A 22002-nucleotide genomic window follows, 5' to 3' on the forward strand; every position below is an offset into this window, starting at 1 on the left:
TCGTGCCTCTTAGAAAGGTTCCCCCATTCCTCATTATCCTTTGAAGACCACGCCTCTAGCTGAGCATGCATACATAAGAAAATGCAAACTGGTTTTATTAGCCTGAACTAAATATAAAAAGGAAGAAATAGGCTGAAAAATCATATGATGATTTGATTAAAACCAGCTAGAAATGCCATTTGTATGATCTGCTATTTTGTATTTCTACTCTTTTCTTCTCTTTGTCTTGAAGCCTGTCTAAAATTTTTAAATGTGCTAAATGATTGCAACTCAGCTTTTTGAAATGTCTTTTTAATTTGATTACTATTTAAATCTTTCCGTTTCTTTATTATTCTTTCATCTCCAACATCCTAAAAATGCTGAGTTGATAAAACCGTGCATTTTTCATAATTTCTTATTGCAAAAGTATTTTTATATGCTGCATGCTGATGAAAACATAGAAGTGGAGACTGTTTACCTCTTAATAGCACATGATATATTGATATTTTTACAATATATGTATATATCACTGTTCTTTTCCCAGAAGAAACAACCAAATCTTACAAGGGCAGTTGAAAATATACAGATTAATGAAGAGGATAATGAGATAAGGTATTTTGTTTTACTAAATGTGTGCATAAGTAAGCTTGACCTCGCCACTTCACATCCCGTGCATGTGCTCATAACACCTTTAAGAAGTGTTTCACTCTCATGATGGCAGCTCCCAACTGATGTCTTCCAAGTTTTATCCACATTTCTGATCTCTCATTGCCTCTTCAATCCTACATCTCCATTTACTTGGGAAACACCTTCACATAATTGTCTTCATGACCCTTCTGACGGTATCATCTCTGCTCTCTTTATTTCTATAAACAGCAGAATCTTGCTCACGTTCCTGGTCATGGAGCTCGGGAGGCACGTTTGCTTATTCTCCTCTTTTCCACACTATAGCCAAGACATGCTTAGCTCTTTCTTGGCAATAGTCATTATCTTCATCCATATCTTTATTATGTCTTGACTGAGTTGCTGCCACAGAACCTTTCTTTTCCTCGGTCTTTCTAAACTCCACCTTTGTCTTTCTTCTGTAAACCCCATTCTTTTTTTTTTTAAGATGTTAGCTAGGAGTTTTTCTTTTTCTTTTTTCTTTTTTTAAATTAATTAATTAATTAATTAATTTTTGGCTGTGTTGGGTCTGCGTTTCTGTGCGAGGGCTTTCTCTAGTTGCGGCAAGCAGGGGCCACTCTTCATTGCGGTGCGCGGGTCTCTTACTGTCGCGGCCTCTCCCGTTGCGGAGCACAGGCTCCAGACGCACACCCTCAGTAGTTATGGCTCACGGGCCTAGTTGCTCCGCGGCATGTGGGATCTTCCCAGACCAGGGCTCGAACCTGTGTCCCCTGCATTAGCAGGCAGATTCTCAACCACTGTGCCACCAGGGAAGCCCTAAACCCCATTCTTAATATCACTTCCTAGTCAAGATACTTTCAGTGATTTTTCTCTTGCATACTTCATATATTTGACCTCACTCTGGCTTTCAGAGCCCTTAATTTTTCTCAACCTACTCAGTATTTTCTTCAAAGCCAAATACAAAAATTGTTTTGTGAGACCTTGCCACTTGTGGTAGCTGACGCTGATCACTTTTTTACCCTATCCCATACTGCTCCAGGACCAATGCTTTGATTTTACATTCAGTTATAGTTTTCATTTGGCATGTTATTTTCTCTTATATCATGCTGCATGTGTACATATTCACATATTAAGTGCATATAAGCATTTTCTGTATGTGTACCTGCACATGCGTAGAGAATTTTTTAACTACTTGGGGAGACTATGAGGAAGCAGATGAAGTCTTCCCTCTTCCCTATACTAATATTATGAAGGTAAGCTTCCCACTCAATTTTGCAATCTTTTGCTACTGTATTTACAGAAAAATGAAAACTGCCCTTTACAATGCCCAGATCATGGTTACTTCAGAATCTCTGTCTAAATGCAAATAAACATGTTTCTTATTCTTTTTCAGTATGTTGCAAGAAAAAGAGAGAGAGTTTCAAGAAGTGTAATTGTGGCTTGTATCAACACTGTTACTTTCGTACATTGGTAAGTTTTAAGAATTCAAGTTAAAAGATATAACAAGAACTATACAGCATCCTAGACACCAAAATTTATTAAGTCTTCTATCAAGCTGGGGTCAGTGTGTTAGCTGAAACTGTTACATAATTGAATTGTGCATTCTCAAGTTTTGAAAGGCAAGCAGTATTATTCCAGTTTAGTGGATTCATCTTGTATGGGAGATATACAAAGCATTAACAGTTGAGTGTTTCCCAATTTTTTTTTTTTTTTGGCTGCGCCACTGGGACTTGGGGGATCTTAGTTCCCCAACCAGGGGTTGAACCCGCGCCTTCAGTGAAAGCATGGAGTCCTAACCACTGAGCCACCAGGGAATTTCTGAGTGTTTCCTATTTTTGAGGCCAGAAAATAAATTAGACAAGGGGCAAAGTAGGACTAAAATAAAATATTATTAATAGAGGAAGAATAAATAAAATCAATTTCAATTAGGTGTGATTACTATAACATGATAGGAAAAGTATCTCATGTGTTAAATGCTGAAACAAGCAAAAATCAAAAACATTGCCCTGCTATTTTAAGGAAAAGGAGAAAAGGTCAAAATCCCATACAGTAGGAGAGGGAAATTGTCAAGGTAAAGTGCCACTTGCCACATGACTGGTAATACTTGTGCCTCATCACAGGCCAGAGCCCAGGACACACTGAATATAAACCGGGGACAGATAACCTGTTGGGATTGTGTGGGTCTGTGAAGGGCCTGGGGAGAAGGGAGACTAGGAAAACATGACCAGAGGGCGCTGATGTTTATACCTCCTCTCCCCTCTCCTGTCTACTTTCTCAACTCCCAAGCTGCAGACGTGGTGCAGGGAGCACCCTGAATGGCACTAACCTGATCCAACGTCATGCATGCTCTTCCCATTTGTACTTCTGCCAACTCACTGTTAATTCTGTTCTGCTCCTGAACCCCCATTTATTACAGTGGTGTATGAGTGTTCTTTCATCTTCCTAAATCTTCAGTTCTTCCCCTGCACTCCCTCGCAGTTAGAGGATCATTTACTCGCCCGATTATTATAGACATGGTCTCTGGTGAGCGTCACCTTTTCCTTACAGGTCACTGTCCTTCCAGCTTTCCCTTCTGTCCCAGATTCAGAGATTTCTCTCTAGATTGAACCTTCCCCAGGGAAACTGGGTCACAGAGCCTCTTGTCTCCTCCAGGAACTCACTTTTATCAAACATCCTTTTTCAACAACCCAAAATAACATCGTATAATAATAGTAATTATGTCGCATATGCCTCTAACACTTTAACCCTGCTATTACACAGACTTCATTTTTGCCTTGAATCATGCCCTTGATCACCACCTCTGGAGCATGAATAGCACCCTTTCTTTCTTCTGCTCCCATCCTAGCTCTCTCTAGGCTCATGTTTCCTGTCAAACACTGTAAAGGAATAAACCCTTCCCTTGACCCTTTTTATTTTCAGGTGCAGTATTCCCCAAGCTGAAATCATTGTTATTCCAAGAAACATATTTCTTTGACCTCCAATCCCAGTACAAACCTACTGTTTTTTCCCCGTCTGCTGTTTCAGTTCCCTTAAGCCAGACATCCACCAACTACACATTAAATGGTTCATTGAACCTTAAAGGCTCAAGTAATGTTCTCTGTGGTTTGCTTTTGGATGGCATCACTGGCATCCTGTTTTGGCACATAGGTGATGTGGTGTTTAATTGTGGCATTTGTCCTGTGACATTTGGGAAATGGATTATGATGGAAAAGCCCAGGGCACTTGTCTAGGAGAAAGAAGGATGGCATTTTAAAGCAGCTGTAGTCAAGCAACTCACACATACTAGTCAGGGAACATACAAGGACAGGAACTGAAGCTGTCTGGTTCTTGCTGTATCTCCTCACAAGTGCCTCACTTGTTGCCTAAGCATTGTAGGCGCTCAATAAATGTCTGTTGAAGAAGTGACTGAGTGAATAAATAAACACTAAATGAAAATCTCACCAAGTAGTAAGGAAGATAGTTCTGCTGAAGTGGCCTTTTTTTTTAAGGTTGTTTTTGTTTTGCAAGACAAATACGGTGTAGAGACCTGCTCTACAACATAATGCTTAGAGTTAAAAAAAGCTACATTGTGTATTTAAAACTGTGTTCAGAGGGTAGATCTTGTGTTAAGTGTTCTTACTGCAATAAAATGTTTTAAAACAATCTTTTAAAAAGTGCAGTAAGGTTTATTTTTATCTTGTATGTGTATGTGTGTGTTTAATTTGCTGATTTTGGTCAGTAGGACAGCAAAGTATGTACAGCAAGGGGGAATACAGTCATATGGGAAATGGCTAAATTATTTTTCTTAAAATCTGAAATATTACTCATATAATTAAACGAATGAAATCAGACAGGTTAAAGAAGCCCCAAATTGTTTAGAAATAAACTCATCACATATCATTGAGGAGTTGGTGTAAAATAGATGACCTTATTCCTCACCATCTCTGCAAAGCTCTCTCAAGGCTCAGTTCAGAACCACCACCTCCAAAAAGCTGCCTTCCCAAATGAAATTCATCTCTCTTTTATGACCCTCTAATTATATTTTGTATTACATTTTATACAATATTAATATGGTATTAGTTACCGTTACTTACATAGACATTACTTACTCACAGCCACTTACGTAGACGTTTTGTGTCCTCTTCTAAACCATAAGCTCTTAGAGGACAGGATTGGTTTCTGAATTTCATTTTGGAATCCCATTAAACTATATAGTTTACACTTTGCACATGCAAGTGATGAATGTATCTGTTGAATAAATGAATGGAGAGATGGATGAATACCTCAGAGAATTGCAGTAATGTGAGAATAAAATTTATGGAGTAAAAACAAAAATAGACGTGTGTAGGTAGAAGTAAGTAAGAATTCAAATACTGAGGGCAAGATAGATAAAAGGAAGAAAAAAGCAGCAGCTCATTATCATGAATCTGCAACCCCCGAAGTCAAAATATATATGTATCATTTGTAACCATTTATTGAGTACGCATTGTATAGAGAAAGCCTGTTCCTTGTACCAACAGAGGTTTGGTAAAACCTGCCAAGGAAATTTGAGTATAATTTGGGGAAAGGGATGTGGTGGAGGGAAAGGCTTGGGAGAACAGACTATGACATGGTAGGAGAGGAAATATGCCAAGAAATAAGAAGAACAGTAGTAAAAAGTACCAAGATAGAAATGAAATGTGGAGTTGTAATTATATATTTTAAAAATTGGATATAATTTGGATTATAGTCATTTTCTTGCTTAAGAAAAAAAGGGGAAAATAATATAAGGAATGACTCAGGTTTGTGGCAAGGATTTCTCCCTGAAATAGAAGTTTCACGAACTAAAACAAATTAAACCAGGACAAATATTGGAACACTAGAATAGAAAACATATGGAATAGTTCTCCAACCTATAATTGGAAAATGAAGAGGAGGATTTGATATTTTAAATACAAGGAAGGAATGTAGATAATGAACCAGAAACAAAAGAAGTTGCCTCTAAGAGAAAATATACAAGAGCTGTGTTTATTTGACATCAAACGTGAAATTATCTCTGCGAAAAGTTAAAAATGTACTTAGTCAACTAGCTGATGACAAGTATACGTATGTGGCATCCCAGAAGGATTTTTCATTTATTGGGTTGCGTGTAGCACAGTTTAAGAGAAAGAAATAGAGTAGATCATAGCACAATTTTACTCTTCATTCTAACCACAAATGTGACACCAACAAGCTCTAGTGGGTGCATTGTTGGATGCAAAGCTTAATATAACCTAGTTCTGTCCTCAAATTGCTTATGGCCTACAAAAGGAGATAAGACATATGCATAATAACCTATTTTAAAACAGACTAAAGGAGCTTTTGGTTAAAAAACAATAAAAGGAGCTGAGAAAGAAATACAATAAGGAATCAAAGGCAAAGCCACTGCATATGGTTGTACAGGATGTGGCCTGAACATAGCTCTAGATGATGAATGGTACAGATGGCATCCCATAGAATTGTACCACCCATATACAATTGTCTTATTTAACAGGGGAGAGAAATCACTCGGAGAAAGGCTTTATTGTATGGGTGATGGAGGTGGCATTTGTATGGAACTGGATCTTGGATGATTGCTAAAATTTTACTGGCAATAGGGAAGGGGTAAATCCAGATACTGCAAATGGCATAAGTTAAATCAGGGAGCCAAAAGTACAGACTGTGTTCAAGAGTTTGTACAGCTGGACTCCAGTAGAAGTACACATAAAGGGTTGAAATGCTGAGAAAGGATGGGCATCAGTTTGAAACAGGATCTGAATTCCAAGTACAGGGCTTACACTCTATTGAGTAATATAAGGAGTTGTTGGAGGGTTTAGAAAAGACGTGAGTAATACAATCAAAGCAGAGGTTTAGGAAAGTAATCAGACGTTGGCGTGGCCAGATGGATGGGAGTGGTGACCTGAAGTCAAGGAGTCCACTTAGGAGGCCAATCTTCAAAACAGATGTGAGAGAATGACAACCTGAACTAGGGTCACAGCCATGGAAATAGGAAAGCATAGGCCATTTTGGAGTCACTGCAGTGAAAGAATCAATAAGTCCTAGTTCCTGATGGGATGTGAGGCTTGACATCACAGGCAGTAATCAGGGATGATTTGGAGCCTATGGGACTAACCAGATGGCAGTGCCATTAGAAAAAAATGGGAGAAGGAGCCGTTAGTAGTTATTAACCAGTGGCCGAATATGCTTCACTGGAAATTCAGAGTACAGTTAGGGCTGGAAATAATAGATTTAGGATTGGGAAGTCATCCACAAAGAATTTTAATTGAGACCTTGGGAGAAGGACCGTGTAATCACGGAGAAGGCCCAGTTTGGTTGATGGTAAATAGCATGAGTTTGTAGATACTGAGATGGCGATGTTTAGGGACTTATCCCAGCATGGTAAGTGTAGAAAGTAATTCTTTTTTTTTTTTTTTTTTAATTTATTTTATTTATTTATTTTTGGCTGTGTTGGGTCTTCGTTGTGGTGCACGGGCTTCTCATTGCAGTGGCTTCTCTTGTTGCAGAGCACGGGCTCTAGGCGTGCGGGCTTCAGTAGTTGTGGCATGCAGGCTCAGTAGTTGTGGCTCGTGGGCTCTAGAGCACAGGCTCAGTAGTTGTGGCACACGGGCTTAGTTGCTCCATGGCATGTGGTGTCTTCCCGGACTAGGGCTCGAACCCATGTCCCCTGCATTGGCAGGAGGATTCTTAACCCCTGGGCCACCAGGGAAGTCCCTAGAAAGTAATTCTTATTATAATTAGGCTGGTGGAGAGATTCATTAAAGAAACACAACCTGCAAGTTTCCAGTAGATCTAAGACAGAAGAAAGTCGATCCTAGAACTGGAATAGGGATGAGGGCAAGTTATGCTGGGACATTTATTGCACAGGACTCAATAATGGTTGGTTACCAATGGCCAGATCTTTGACTCTTTACCACATATTTCCTAAGAATTTCTAGAGCTTTGAAGGCTTTGGTTTGGAGCTTGCTCTCTGTAGATACATTGTGATGCAGAGGATTAGAAGGGATTAGACTTGGGTCTAATCTGCACCTTAACTAGCTGTAGGTTCCTGGATGAGTCAGTTGTCTTTCAACCCCTGATTCTTTAAACGTAATGAGGCGATAATAACACTCACCCTATTTATTTCATGAGGTTGTTGCCAGAATCCACGGTATTATAAAAATGGTAGTTTCGTTCTATGGGAAACCAGTTGTTGGCTTTTAAGTTTGTTTTCTTTGCTAAATGATCCAAAGACATAATCAGAATAGATTTCCAATCTTGCTTCTCTACGCTTAAGTTTAGAGTTTCAAGTTATTTGTAGCTTTTTAAAAATATATATATATATTTTGCTTTTTTGTGATTTCCTTCTGCTTTTCTAACCAAGTTTTATTTTTAAAATATCTGCTAGGTAATTTGCATTTCTGAAATTTGCTCTTAATGCCTGTTAATTTTTCCTTCAGTATTTAATTCTGCTTTCCTAAATACAGGTTTTCTATTTTGTAGAGTTCTCTGTTTGGTAAATTGTCATGTAATATGCTTTTTAGTATATTATTACATTTTAAATATTTACATTTTCAATATACTACATTTAATGATTGCATACATTTTATATATTACATTAGAATAATATACATTTAGCATATTACTGGAAAAAAACACTGTACTTCTTATCACTCATACTATAAAGTTTTATATATAGTCTATGTAATGATATCAAACATTTTAAAACCAGTGATCTCTGGTTCTGGGATTGATAAATAAGGACAAAATAGGAAAAGAGTAGGGAAGAAACTAAATGCAAAATACATATTTATTTAGGGGTTGTGATTAAAGATAGCATGCAAATGCTGCCTATAATTAAAAAAAAAAAAAGGTAAGGAAGTACAAATACTTCACTTGAAAGTTGAAAAATCTGAAAGCTGAGTCCATAGCTCAGTGGTTTAACACAAGCACTGAAAAACTAAAACAGAGTCTGGCTTTCATGCTTCACCAAGTACAGTAAGCTGTGCTGCAGCCAAATGAACTTCCCCATAGGCTTTGTCAGGATGTGGTGCCAGGATTTCTATCTTTCTTTTTTTGGCTGACAGTACTAAAGGAGATCTTACTGCTGCTATTTCCTCAGTTGGGAGAAGTGATTGCTAGAACCTGGCTAGGCAGTCAGGATACTGGCACTGATCTGTGGCTAGGAGGCTGATATTTGTGGGTGGCCTCTGATCAGCCTCTCCACCTGTCCCAGATATCTCTTTCATGCCACTCCATCAATCTCCACTTCTCCACTCTGAACACCGCCATTGTTCTTCAGACCCTCTCCCCTCACCACCTGTTTACAACCTCTTCGTAGCCTTGTTAGAGAAATTCAAGGCTACATAGATTGATAACCCTCTTATCAGAAATGGAGATAATTTGTGGTGTGCCTGGGGGTATGAAAGCCACAGAGTATTCATTCATCCACTCTATGTTCAAGAAATATTTGTTGGGGCTTCCCTGGTGGCGCAGTGGTTGAGAATCTGCCTGCTAATGCAGGGGACACGGGTTCGAGCCCTGGTCTGGGAAGATCCCACATGCCACGGAGCAGCTGGGCCCGTGAGCCACAATTGCTGAGCCTGCGCGTCTGGAGCCTGTGCCCCGCGACGGGAGGGGCCGCGATAGAGAAAGGCCCGCGCACCGCGATGAAGAGTGGCCCCCGCTTGCCGCAACTGGAGAAAGCCCTCGCACGAACCGAAGACCCAACACAGCCAAAAATAGATAAATAAATAAATAAATAAATAAATAAAAAAGAAAAGAAAATCCTTTAAAAAAAAAAAAAAAAAGAAAGAAAAAAAGAAATATTTGTTGAGTACAAGTGGCCCCCTCCAGCGCTATGCAAAAGTAGAGCATTCCAGTGAAACCTGTCTTCAACCAAAATGGCTTAAAGCAAAGAAGCAATCACCTTAGGATACATCTTGCTAATGGGATGCATAAAATAAATCGATGTAAAGCACAGATGCTCATAGACACAATTCAAAGCTATGGTGGCTTTATGCTGAGATGCTAAGTGTAGTTCCGGGGAAGGAACTTGGCGGTGCCACTCTCACTGCTGGCGGTGCACGCTGCCTCTGTAGGCTCACTGCAGAACAAACCCTGAATGCGACGGTCTCTTTTTGCCTTTTTTCATAAAAGCAAAAATCCTCTTTGGATTTCTTTCGTTTGTCGAAAACAGGTACTAGTTATAAAGCAGAAACTAACACACCATTGTAAAGCAATTATACTCCAATAAAGATGTTAAAAAAAAAAACAAACAGGTACTAAAGTAGGTCTTTTGTAAAAGCAAAGTGGTATAAAGGGAACTTTGAAAAAGCAGGGACACCCATATCTATTTTGTACCAGGCACTGTTCTAGGTGTTGGAGTACAGCAGTGAAAAAGATAAACAAAAGCTCTATGTCCTCATGGGGCTTACATTCTAATGGGAAGAGACACTCAGTAAACAGTAAGGTCATTTCAGATTATGTGAAATGTTACTAGGGAGATCAGCGAGTGACTGATCACTGCATCTAGGAAACATTTGTCAAGTTATTTTAGGCTGTGTAAGTGAAGCATACATTGTAAATCTATTACTCATTCTGTAGTCATATGAATTCAGCTACTGAGAATGAAAAGAAGGCAGAAAGCAGATATGCTATAATCTCTCTTTTTTCTTCTCTAGGCGGGTAACAGTTCACGTTTGCTTCATAAATGAAGCAGCTTTAAACAAATTCCTATTCTGTCTGGAGTGACAGACCGCATCTTTATCTGTTCTTGCTACCCATGACTATGTGGATGATTCAGAAATTGGAACAAAGTGTTTTACTGTGAAACTGGCACTGAATTAATCATCTGTAAAGAAGAACTTGCACGGAGCAGGACTCTATTTTAAGGACCTGGGGGATTTGTGGTCTCAATTAGAACTTGCAGCTGATGTTGGGAGAGAAAGCACGTGTCCCAGACTGCACATACCGTTTTGCATGCCTCCAGAAACGTCTAATTGTTGAAAAACCACATAGCTTTATTTTACAGTTACAACCTGCAGTTCATAGTTATCTTGGTCTCTGCAAGTAGATTTCAGCCTGGATAGTGGGGGGTCATCATTTTTACCAAAGGGATCTAGAAAAAATTCAAAAAACAAAAACTCAATAGCATCAGCCACTGTTCATTTAGAAAGCAGTGGGAAAAGAGGGTGGGAGTAGGCGCAGGTCAGTCTTACAGCTGCTGATCAATGAATGATATGGGTCTGAGCTTGGTCTCTTTCTGACACAGAGTGTGCTCAACCGTGTCCCACTAGACAAATGGACATGGTTGTCTGACTTTAGTCATGCAGGGCAGCCAGTACTGAATTACACCAGTGATGCCTTTGCAGAGGAGAGACTCCGAAAGAGTCATCACACGAAGAAGCTGTGGACACTCCAGCAGAACAGTCTGCCGAGGAGGGCATCTGGCACCCCTGGTGAAGTCAGCCTTTGCCCTTGACCACTATGGCGTGTACAAATTGTGCTTGCAAATTATATTACAAAATGTTTCTGTTCTAAAACTATTACAGAGTTATGTAAAGGGACTTAGGAGAAATCACTGAATGTATGGAGGCCGCATTTTCAATTTCTGCTGTGGGAGAGAGTAAATATAAATTATGATATTTAGTATCTATGGTTAGATAACCACACTCACATGCTAATATGGGTGTTGAAAACTAGGTGACTTGGCTTTTTCAAGAATGCAGGGAATCAGGAAACTTTAGTTATTTATAGTATAATCACCATTATCTGTTTAAAGGATCCATTATTTAAAATCAGGCACTCTGTATTCATTAAGGTTTATGAATTAAAAATAAAAAGAAAGCTTTATGTAGTTACGCATGTCAGTTTGCTATTAAAATATGCGACAGCGTTTTTGTCATATTGAGTGAACTTGACAGGAATTCCCAAGATGGACATTGCATTTTTAAACCAGAACTTGTAAGACATTAAGTGAATTTCCCTTGCCAATTTTTTTTTTTATTTCAAAGGAACATCTGACTAAGGTCAAAGAATGATTTCTTTTGGCTTATTTTGATCAAGATTCTTTTAATATATCACAAACGTACACATAAAGGAATCCAAAGCTTTCCATTCTAACTTGATCCTTGTGATAGCATCATTGCCATGTCTATCACCGTCACATGACTATTTTCAATGCAGTGATAGAGAAGGGCATGAAAACTGCTATCTTTCCTTTGTTTTCAAAAGTCCAAGAACTTGTAGTAGAGTTGGATTTTAGCTTATGTTCAAAGCTAATTCAAATACAACTCTAGTAAGTGGCCTTTGCTCTTTTTTATACCAAAGAGCTCAGATGATTTCTACGATCCCTTCTCTAAAGTGCTGTGGGGCTTCCCTGGTGGCGCAGTGGTTGAGAGTCTGCCTGCCAATGGAGGGGACACGGGTTCGAGCCCTGGTCTGGGAAGATCCCACATGCCGCAGAGCAACTAAGCCCGTGAGCCACAACTACTGAGCCTGCGCGTCTGGAGCCTGTGCTCCGCAACAAGAGAGGCCGCGATAATAAGAGGCCCGCGCACCGCGATGAAGGGTGGCCCCCACTTGCCACAACTAGAGAAAGCCCTCGCACAGAAACGAAGACCCAACACAGCCAAAAATAAATTAAAAAAATAAATAAATAAAGTGCTGTGGTTCCTCAAACACTAGTCATGTCTCTAAGATACAACCCAGATGCTTTGGGAAGCTGCATTAATTTATTCAGTCCCTCAAATATCCCATGGTACAACTGATTATATATAATAAAACCAGAGATCAATTTAATGGCTGAAAGGACCTGTCTCAGTGTGTGATATTGATTGTTTAGAAGAAAATAGACATAGATTAACATGAGTATGTGTGTAGGTCATGTGTCGATTGAGAAGATTGATACTTCTCAATCTAATAGTTTGTTTCAGCAATGGGTTCAGTTTTTGTAAGTATGTAAAAATGCTGCTTAATGAGCTTTAGAGTATAATAGATGTACTTTTGTTCTCAAAGCTGGTAGCTGGGTTTTAACACACAAGGACATGGTCCTAATCGATAGAGTTAAATAAACAAATTCAGCAAGTTATGAAATCTGGCATGGTAGGCGAAGGGAGATGTATTCTGCCTAATTAAATGTATTGGTTCATTGAGAGTTGTGTGGATTACCAATTTTTAAAACACTAAAATTCAGTAAAATACACGAACAATAGAAAAATGCTGAACATTACTTTGGTTGGTAGTTGCTTGGGAATGAACTGTCATATCTACTTGGAGATTAATATATATATATATACACATATATGTCTTTGCTTTATTTTATCCAATATGTGTTCTGAACATCCTTTATAAATCATGGAAAACTCACAACTGACATCTTAAACTGTAAAATCACCTTTTAAATTGGTGCCATGTATCTGATAGTTCTCTTTTGTAATGTTTCAAAATTGTCTTTTAAACTGGTTTCAGAAGTCTGCAGATTCTAAATTATACTTTAGTATAAAGTATAATTAAGCTTCGTACCTCTGTGGTAGAACCCAAATCTATAGAGAAACTGGCACTGATAAACGGTGCCTGCCCTGTGATATCAAAGCGTTGCTGGATTTTGTATTATAATCTGATGTGCTTACCACACAGCCAGTTTCTAATGAGTCAGAAACTCAGAAATAAAAAAAGTTATTTTTTTCAATACTTTAATAGAACAAGTACCCTATTCTCTTTGAAAAGGATTAACTATGTGAAAAATGACAATGTATGATAAAGTATGTTCACAATGAAATATCTGCTTTTAGTAAGAATTAAAGTACTTTGGAGAAACTTTGTGGCATATTTTGGTATTCTAATACAAATGAAGTTTTAAATTAATAGAAAAATCCATTCAGAATTCATGGATATTTCTTAATGTTTTTCTGAAGCTAGGTTCTGGTTTCAAAATGTAATTCCAGTATGGGGCTTTTAGCCATTCCCTACCTATTCTAATTTAACTAAGAAATATATTTTTCAAGAAGGCAGTTTGACATAGTGGGATGGATGTTAGGAAAAATTGTCAGGAGCTTCCACTCTGCCATTAACAGGTATTGGTAAATCACTGCCCTTCTTTGGCTCTCAATTTTTATTTATCTATATGGTGAAGTCAGGTCATACCATAGGTATGAGAGAAACCTATTGATATGTGACTGACAAAGATGATAAAATAGAGCTGAAACTATCACATATAAAATATCCAACTCTGATCTCTGTGAATAAGCAATTTGAACATAAAAAGCTATGGCTGTTCTTGTTTGTAATGTAAATAGGGTCCATTCGTAAAAGTGAAAATCAGTCTCCTGTAGGGTGAGTCGGATAACCACTTACACAAGAGATGGCTTTTTCCTTTGCTTAAATAAACATTTTTGGATCACCTCTGAAGAATGAAAACCAAGAGTACATTTTACCCAGGAAAAGATAAGATGTGTGTAACATTTGGAAGTATACCAAATTAAGCATTTAAATGCTCTCATTTTCTTAAAAGCTAAGAGCAGAAAATGTAAGATGCTTATAAAGTTGTTAAGTGCAAAAAGGTACTTTAGAATCCATTTGGAGATGGGTAAACCATAAATTATATTTCAGTTGGAATATATTTCAGTTGAATTGGAAAATGGGATAAGAATTTTAAAGAAAGCCAGCTTGTTTTGAAACAGTATTATTCTGACATTGGCATTAAAATATAAACATTCAGATTGAAATTCCAACCACTTTATTTGTGGTGTTTGATCACACAGTTTATGGTGTTGCTGGAAATGCCTTTGTCTGTAAAGATAAAATAATGGTTCTTTCATTTCCTAACAAGATACTGTTTTGAAATAATCCATATTAAAATGGATATTCTTGATCCTAAAATGTTTCCTAAGCATTGTATATGTATTTATAACCGCCGTCTCCAATTACATCTTAATTATGTTGTTTTTTAAAATAAAATTGTTTAAACTAAAAACCATAGTATTTTCAGTTACTTGATTTCTGAGCTATGACTCACTAAATAAAAATTTCCAATCAAAATACCCTATTCTCCTATATTCTAAGGATTAATGTGTGATTATAGTGTCCACTTGCCACTATTTTTTAAATCAATGGACTTAAAGTATTCAGACATTTAGATGGATGCACAGATATATTGCTAGTTCAGTCATAGATTGGAGTTTGCATATTGTAATGTAAATGTATGTCAACATTATTCTATAGTTTTATTATGACTGAAGTTTAATTAAATAAAAAAGGTTGTAAAATGTGATGTGTATGTGTATGTACTGTATGTGTACTTTTTAAAATAGGTTTATGTCCTGACCCTTTTTTATACAGGTTTGAATTTGAAATTACATTATATATACACATACTTTATTGTTCTAAATAAAGAATTTTATGCACTCAAATTTGCCCTGTCATTATCTTAAAGTTATCACACATGTTCATAACATGGTTGAGCATTTAAGCTAAACTCAAATTTTTCTGTGGAAACATTATCATTACTCTAGATTTTGTTGTAATATGCACAAAAGGAGATAAATCATTTTATTCCAATAAATATGTATTGGTTAAGTAATCAAGGAAGATAGGTAAGGTAATCAAAGAAGGTAAAGTTGAATTAATACATTATTGGATCTCAAGAGGTTTCTAACTTAGTTGGGGAGAAGATAGGAAAACCACTGTCAACTGCATAAAGCCACAGTGAAGTAATTACCTAAGTGCAAAACTGCGGTCTAGTTAATGTACTTGGGGCACACAGGAAGAAGAAATGGATAGACTAGGGATGATAATGGGGGAGTTGGTGTTTGGGCTAAGATTTACAAGGATGAGAAATTTTGATAAAGAAGGATAATTATGCCCAGCCTGGGCAGTGTTTTCCAAAGCAAGAAGTTTTAAAATTTCTCAACTTATCCCATCAAATCCAACCCGTGTGTCCTGAGCATACAGTGCATAGAGATACACAGTGAGATGAGACCAGAGCCTTGAATGCCACAAGGAGGGCAGATTGTTCTTAGGTGCCATGGGAAGCCATTGCGTGTTTCTGAGAAGAAGGGATGGAATGGCAAGATCATACACCATTATGGCTTACGTGGTTTAGGCAATAAATAATCATCCTACCTAACCCCTGGTTGGTATTGGACTCCTGAGACCACATCCTCTAGCTTTATGACATCACACTTATTCACCCACCATTTCTTTTCAGTTTCTTTGCTGACTTTTCCTCCTCTGCTCATGCTTTATATTACAAACTTCCATCAATATAAGCCTAGACGATAATAGCCTTGTAACTGATCGCACTCCTCAACTATTTAGCCCTTTTTCAATCAGTTCCTCATGTTAGAGTGAATAATATGGAGACAACTGATAATACTTTTCTCTGATTAAAACACTGAAGTGGCTTCTCATTATTTTTCAGGACCAAACCCAAACTCAACATGGTTTATAAGGCCCTCCTCGCCACATCTCATAATTCTGGGGGGGGGGGGGCAGGGGGTTGCTAATTGTTTGTTTTCCCCTTTAAGTTATAAACAACATGAGGACTAGGACCATGAAGACTTATATCATTGCATTCCCCAAATTTAATGCAATAATAAAGCATGGAATTGAAACAAAATTTGATCTGAATAGATATTATATATTGCAATGTTCAATAAGTTAAAAGTTATTTCCTAAAACTTTTTATCATGGACAATTTGAAATATATGCAAAAGTAGAGTAGTGTAATGAACTTCCATGTAACCATAACCTAGCTTCAATCTTACTTAACTGCTGAATGATCTTATTTTATCTAAGTCACCTATTATACCCCTTACCCACCACCCCTTTCATATTATTTTTAGGCTAATACCTACAAATATTTGATCTGTAAATATTTATATGTGTATCTCTAAATTACAAATTTTAAAACATAATCAATACCTTTGTCACACCTAAGAAAAATTAAAAATAATTCCTTAATATCAAAGACCCAATAAGTATTCATATTTTGTCTCACATCATCATGCATTGCGATATTGTACTACAGCAGAGTATAAAATAAAGGTAAAATTCTCCCTCCAACATTAAAGTTCGTTCCTCCAGAGGAAAACAGGTACTTCTTGTTAACCCTCAGAAAAACTATGTGTACATACATTTTTATGCAATACTATTCTCTAACCTTACTTTTCCCATTTATTAGAAGAATGTGTAACACTCTGCATCAGCCCAGATAAACCTTTATCCACTATCATAGCCAGGAAATTATAGATGGACATTGAAATTGTACTATAATGTGTGCCTTTTGGAATTCCAGTCCATACTTAGCAAAATCCAATGTACTTTCAGAACTTTTCCTTCAAAATGAAAATGAGGCTCTCTTTTGAGTATATATCTACCTCTTCAGCCCTCTCAGTTGGTGGCTGTGTTTCCTCCATAACTGTCACTGTGTCTGGCAGTGAGTTCTCTGGTTCTCATTGCTGCTTCTGGGTCATCACTCCCTAATCCCTCCCAGATTTGAATCTCATGTTATCATATTACATACCCACTGCTATTCACTGTTGCTTTCATGTACTAACTCTCAGGTTCTTCTCCTTCATTTCTTGATGGTATGAGCACCTAGTTCACTGTCACTCAACTCATCTGTACTCCTGTCTTATTTCTTGGGATTTTGATACACATATAAATGATCCTTTCAACACCCTGTCCTTTCTGGTCCTTGAAATGTCTCTCTTAGTGAGCCAGTCCTCAACACCACCCTAGCCACTTAGTCTGACGGTCACCCTGTAGGCTTTGTCACTTCCAATAACAGCAACTCATCCATATCTCAATACCATGCATCCCATTTCTTGCCACCACTTTGTATCTTTCCAGTTTACCCCCTCATGGATTCAATTCCAACGATCCTTTGATCCACAAGGCCTGTCAATCTATTGATTCTACCATTATCCACTAACTGTCAACCTCTGATATCCCCTCCCCTCTCCTTATGCAGGTTAAAATTCATATCCAGCATTAGAATCATTCTATTGCCTACAGCTTCCTCTCTCTTGATCCCCCTCACTTCCTAATATTTGCTTGGTAAATGATGCCCCTGCTCAAATCCAGTTCTCCACCCACTCTTTGTCTATACTTGTGTGGCTAAACATGGCTGCAGTACAGTATACCATCCTGCCTACTGGTTTCTCTATAAATTCCTTCCCATGAACTTCAGGTGGGTCCTAATGCTGCTCAATAATTATATTTCCCTAGTCTATTTCCATTCTCATAGCTATTTCATATATTATTTTCTCTCCCAAACCACCCATCTCATTCCCCATTCTCACTGTTAGCAATCCCGATTGCTATTTTACCTTGAAAAGTGAAAAAAATTAAAGAGAACTTCCAAAGACTCCTAGCACCTGGAAGCTGATTTTCTGTGAAGCTGGAGAAGCTTAAATGCTTGGTCCTCACTTACATAGGTCTTTTATAAGTCATAGCAGGGGGCCTAGCAATATATTCACATAGAAATATATCCATTTATCTTTATTCCATTTATCTTTTAGGTATTAGTAGATGTTCTGTGTGGCAATGGCTTCCAGCAACTCTCCCACTGACCACTGTGCCAATTCACTAGGGCATCATGACCCAAAGGTGTGTGGTCAGAGGCTGTGTCATGATGCCCTGGCGAATGTGTCCTATGAACCTGGCCCCAGAAGTATGTGGGTGAAGGAGGAGAAACAAGGTTTAAAATGAATGGAACCAGAAGCCAGTTTTTGGAAAATTCTCACAATCATCACAGTCACCTGTAAATTGTAAATGGAAGAATCAGGATTTATTAATGCCTCACCAAAACAGTAGCTTTCCTTACCAGAAAATACTCAGTAAGGCAGAGTATACATTTATAAACAAACTATACTTTCTTTTTCTCTTAATGGTGAGGAAACACAATAGAATTTAACAAAATTGCCATGTTTATAGAACCAGAAAATCTGTATGTGAGGACACTGACAAATGCATAGCATTGTATATCCAACATTATATTATTATACAGAATTGTTTCATTGCCCTAAAAAATCCCTTGTGCTTTACATAGTCAGTCTTCCTTCCCCTCCCCCTGTACCTCTGGAAACCACTGATTTTTAACTGTCTTTATAGTTTTTACTTTTTCCAGAATGTCATATAATTGAAATCCTACAATATGTAGCCTTTCAGGCTGGCTTCTTTTAATTAGCAATATGCATTGAAGATTCATCTATGTCTTTCATGGCTTGACAGCTCATTTCTTTTTGTCACTGAATAATATTCCATTGTATGAATGTATTACAGTTTGTTTATCCATTCACCTATTAAGGACATCTCAGTTGTTTCCAGTTTTTGCTGATTATGAATAAAGCAGCTATAAACATTCAATTTTTTGTGGACATCACTTTTCAAATCAGTTGGGTAAATATTAAGGAGTACAATTGCTGGACTGTATGGTAAGACTGTTGAGGTTTGTGAGAAAATGCAAACTGTCTTCTAAAGTGGCTGCACCATTCAGCATTCCCAGCAGCTGTGAGTGAGAGGTCCTGATGCTCCACAGCCTTGCCAGCCATTGTTACTGTCAGTTTTTGTTTTTTTTTTTTTTAGCTATCCTAATCGGTAGGTAATTGCATATTATTGTTGTTTTAATTTGCGGTTCCCTGATGACAAATGAGCATCTTTTCATATGCTTATTTGCCATCTGTATATCTTCTTTGGTGAGATGTCTGTTCAAATCTTTTGTCCATTTTAAAATTGGGTTATTTTCTTATTGTTGAATTTTAAGACTTCTTTGCATATTTTAGATGCAAGACCTCTGTCAAATATGTGTTGCTGCGCATATTTTCTACCAGTCTGTGGCTTGTCTTATCATTCACTTAACAGTGTCTTTTACAGAGCAGCTGCAAGGATTTTTTAAAAGCACATGTAAGAACATAGAGTATGTATCCTGTTCAATTCATTCCCTTAATCTCATCAGAGTAAAAGCAGTTTACACAGTACCTAAAATTGCTGATTACTTTGGTATTTTGCAACTATTAATATTTTTTCTTTTCAGGGTCCTCTTGTTTAGATAGAGTATTTTAAACACATGAAAACTTGGACCTTCTAATGTGTTTTTGTGTAACAAGATGTCCTCCCCAGTGTAAGGCTGTTGGGACATAATGACATTTTAAAGACTTCTAACATATATTTTTTAAAGATTCAAAACAAAAAGTCAAAACACATGAGAAGAAAGAAATTGATAAAATTCAGACACATCATTTAACTCCAACTTGGAAAGATATTTTGGAATGGTTCATAAAAACAATTGAGAAATTATAAACTCCTGATTCAAACATGTAAAATAGATACAAAGGATCCCTTTCTGTCATTTTTGTATTTATTAAACAATTGAAAAACTACTTAAATAGATGTGAAACGAAGTCCATAAAGATGATTGAAGAAATAAATTTAAATTACTATGAGGTTAAGAAGCAAACTGTAACAAAAAAAATGTATCACATCAAAAGCAGTTAAAGAAAATATAAATATACTATTATTTATCTTAGAAATGGGAAGGTATTATGAATATAATTGTATCTTTGCTTATATTTAAAATATAGAATGTTAAATCATAAAACAAATTAAATAATTACCTGTGGGAGAAGGAGATAACTGCCTCCTCTGGAAGGAAAAAGCAAGAAGCTAAACTTCTCTGAATGTTTGTTTTGTAGATTTGTCTTGAGAACAACGTTTGGGTCCTAATTCTCACAATCCAACTAGAAACAGTTTATGAAGCAATTCAGGAAATTAAAGCTCTTGCTGGATAATGAGTTATATTAAAAGGTTTTTTTTTTCTTAAGGAGTGTTAATGGTACTATTGTTACATATTGGATTCTTCAGCTTCGGTTGCCATAACAAAATTCCATAGACTGTGTGGCTTAAGTGACAGAAGTTTATTTTCTCACATTTCTGGAGGCTGGAAGTCTGAGATCAGGGTGCCAGCAGGGTTGGATTCTGGAGAAGGCTCTTTTTCTGGCTTGAAGACAGCTGCCATCTTGCTGTATGTTCACATAACCTCTTTGTGTGTGTGTGTGTGCGCGTGCAAGCGCATGGGGGGAAAGACAGAGTGGGAACAAGCTCTCTGATGTCTCTTCTTCTCAGGGCAATAATCCCATCATGAATCCCCGCTCTCGTGGCCTCATCCAACCCTAAACACCTCCCAAAGGCCAGATCTTCAAATACCATCACGTTGAAGGTTGGTGCTTCAACACATGAATTTGGGCAGGGACACAAACATTTAGTCCATAACATATATTTAAAAAAATACTCTTTATCTTTGAGAGATATATGCTGGAATACATAAAATTGAAATGTTATGAAAATTTCTTAGAATAATTCAGTGTTGCTGGAGATGGATGAGACAAGAGTATTTATGAATTAATGTTTATTGTTATTCCTGGATGATAAATACATGTGTTCATTTTTCTTTCATGTCTACTTTTTCTATTTTTGTGTATGTTTGAAATGTTCCATAATGAAAAAGTTAAAAATAAAAAATTCATGAGATAATTTCATTTTGTGTCTGCATACATGTTCCTTTTAATTATGATCTCATTGTCTTACCTCCTCATGTACCTGATTATTTCTGACTTCTCACTAGACATTGTATACAACCAATTGTACATATAGCCTGAGTCCCAGAATAGCATTATTTTCATCCCAAGAACATTTTATTAGTGTCCAGAGGCAGCTAGGGGCACTAGCAACTCCAGATCACCTTAATCCAGAGCTTCTCGACTCAGCACTGTTGCCATTAACTGTATACTTTTGTGTTGTATTTTAGGATGTTTAGCAGCATCTGTGATCTCTACTCACTAGATGTCTCAGATATGGCCAAATACCCACTGAGGGGCAAAGTCAGCCCCCTTCCCACTGATGGCCTTAATTTAATGAGAAACTGAGATCTTCTGAAACTAAATTTGGATCCCTGGGAGGGTCCATCTATTTCTATTCACTCCATCATCTTCAGGATCCCAACTCAATGTCTGGGATTTTTTTTTTAAAACCAGAGTTCATACTCCCTGGCAAACCCTGAGTCCAATGTTTGTCCACCAGCCCTGAGAATTTGTTGTGAGTTCTACTTTGCTTCTTAATCTTTTAGCTGGCAGTTCCATTATCAGTAGATAGCTCTGAGAAAAAGGCACTCCTGAATGCATATCTCTCTGAGTTTTCTTTTTTAGTTCACCAGTACCCTGGAAAAGTTTTTTGGTTTTTTTTGTTTGTTTGGTTGGTTGGTTGTTTTTTTACTATTTTGTCTAGTTTGTTTGCCTTATCTGGAGGGTTGATCCAATTTACCTATAGGATTACTAGAGTAGAAATCCTCCATTCTTTGTTAAACCCAGATTTTCATTTCCATTGCTCCTGTGAAACTGTTCTTACCAAGATTTCTATTCAATGAAT

The 22002-nt window shown here is 37.3% G+C and overlaps 1 protein-coding gene across 3 annotated transcripts in view; it reads left to right on the forward strand.

Annotated features, from left to right (window-relative positions):
* The window catches only part of KITLG (KIT ligand), an 87802-nt gene extending 72826 nt beyond the window's left edge, over positions 1-14976 (forward strand). For all 3 annotated transcript variants that reach the window (XM_007165916.2, XM_007165919.2, XM_007165918.2), the window contains 3 exons: positions 524-591; positions 1997-2073; positions 10260-14976. In XM_007165916.2, the coding sequence (XP_007165978.1) occupies positions 524-591; positions 1997-2036 (108 nt within the window). In that variant the 3' untranslated portion in view covers positions 2037-2073; positions 10260-14976. The remainder of the gene's footprint in view (positions 1-523; positions 592-1996; positions 2074-10259) is intronic.
* The last annotated feature ends 7026 nt before the right edge of the window (positions 14977-22002 follow it).

The sequence above is a fragment of the Balaenoptera acutorostrata genome, chromosome 11 (assembly GCF_949987535.1).
Source record: "Balaenoptera acutorostrata chromosome 11, mBalAcu1.1, whole genome shotgun sequence".
Lineage (NCBI taxonomy): Eukaryota > Metazoa > Chordata > Mammalia > Artiodactyla > Balaenopteridae > Balaenoptera > Balaenoptera acutorostrata.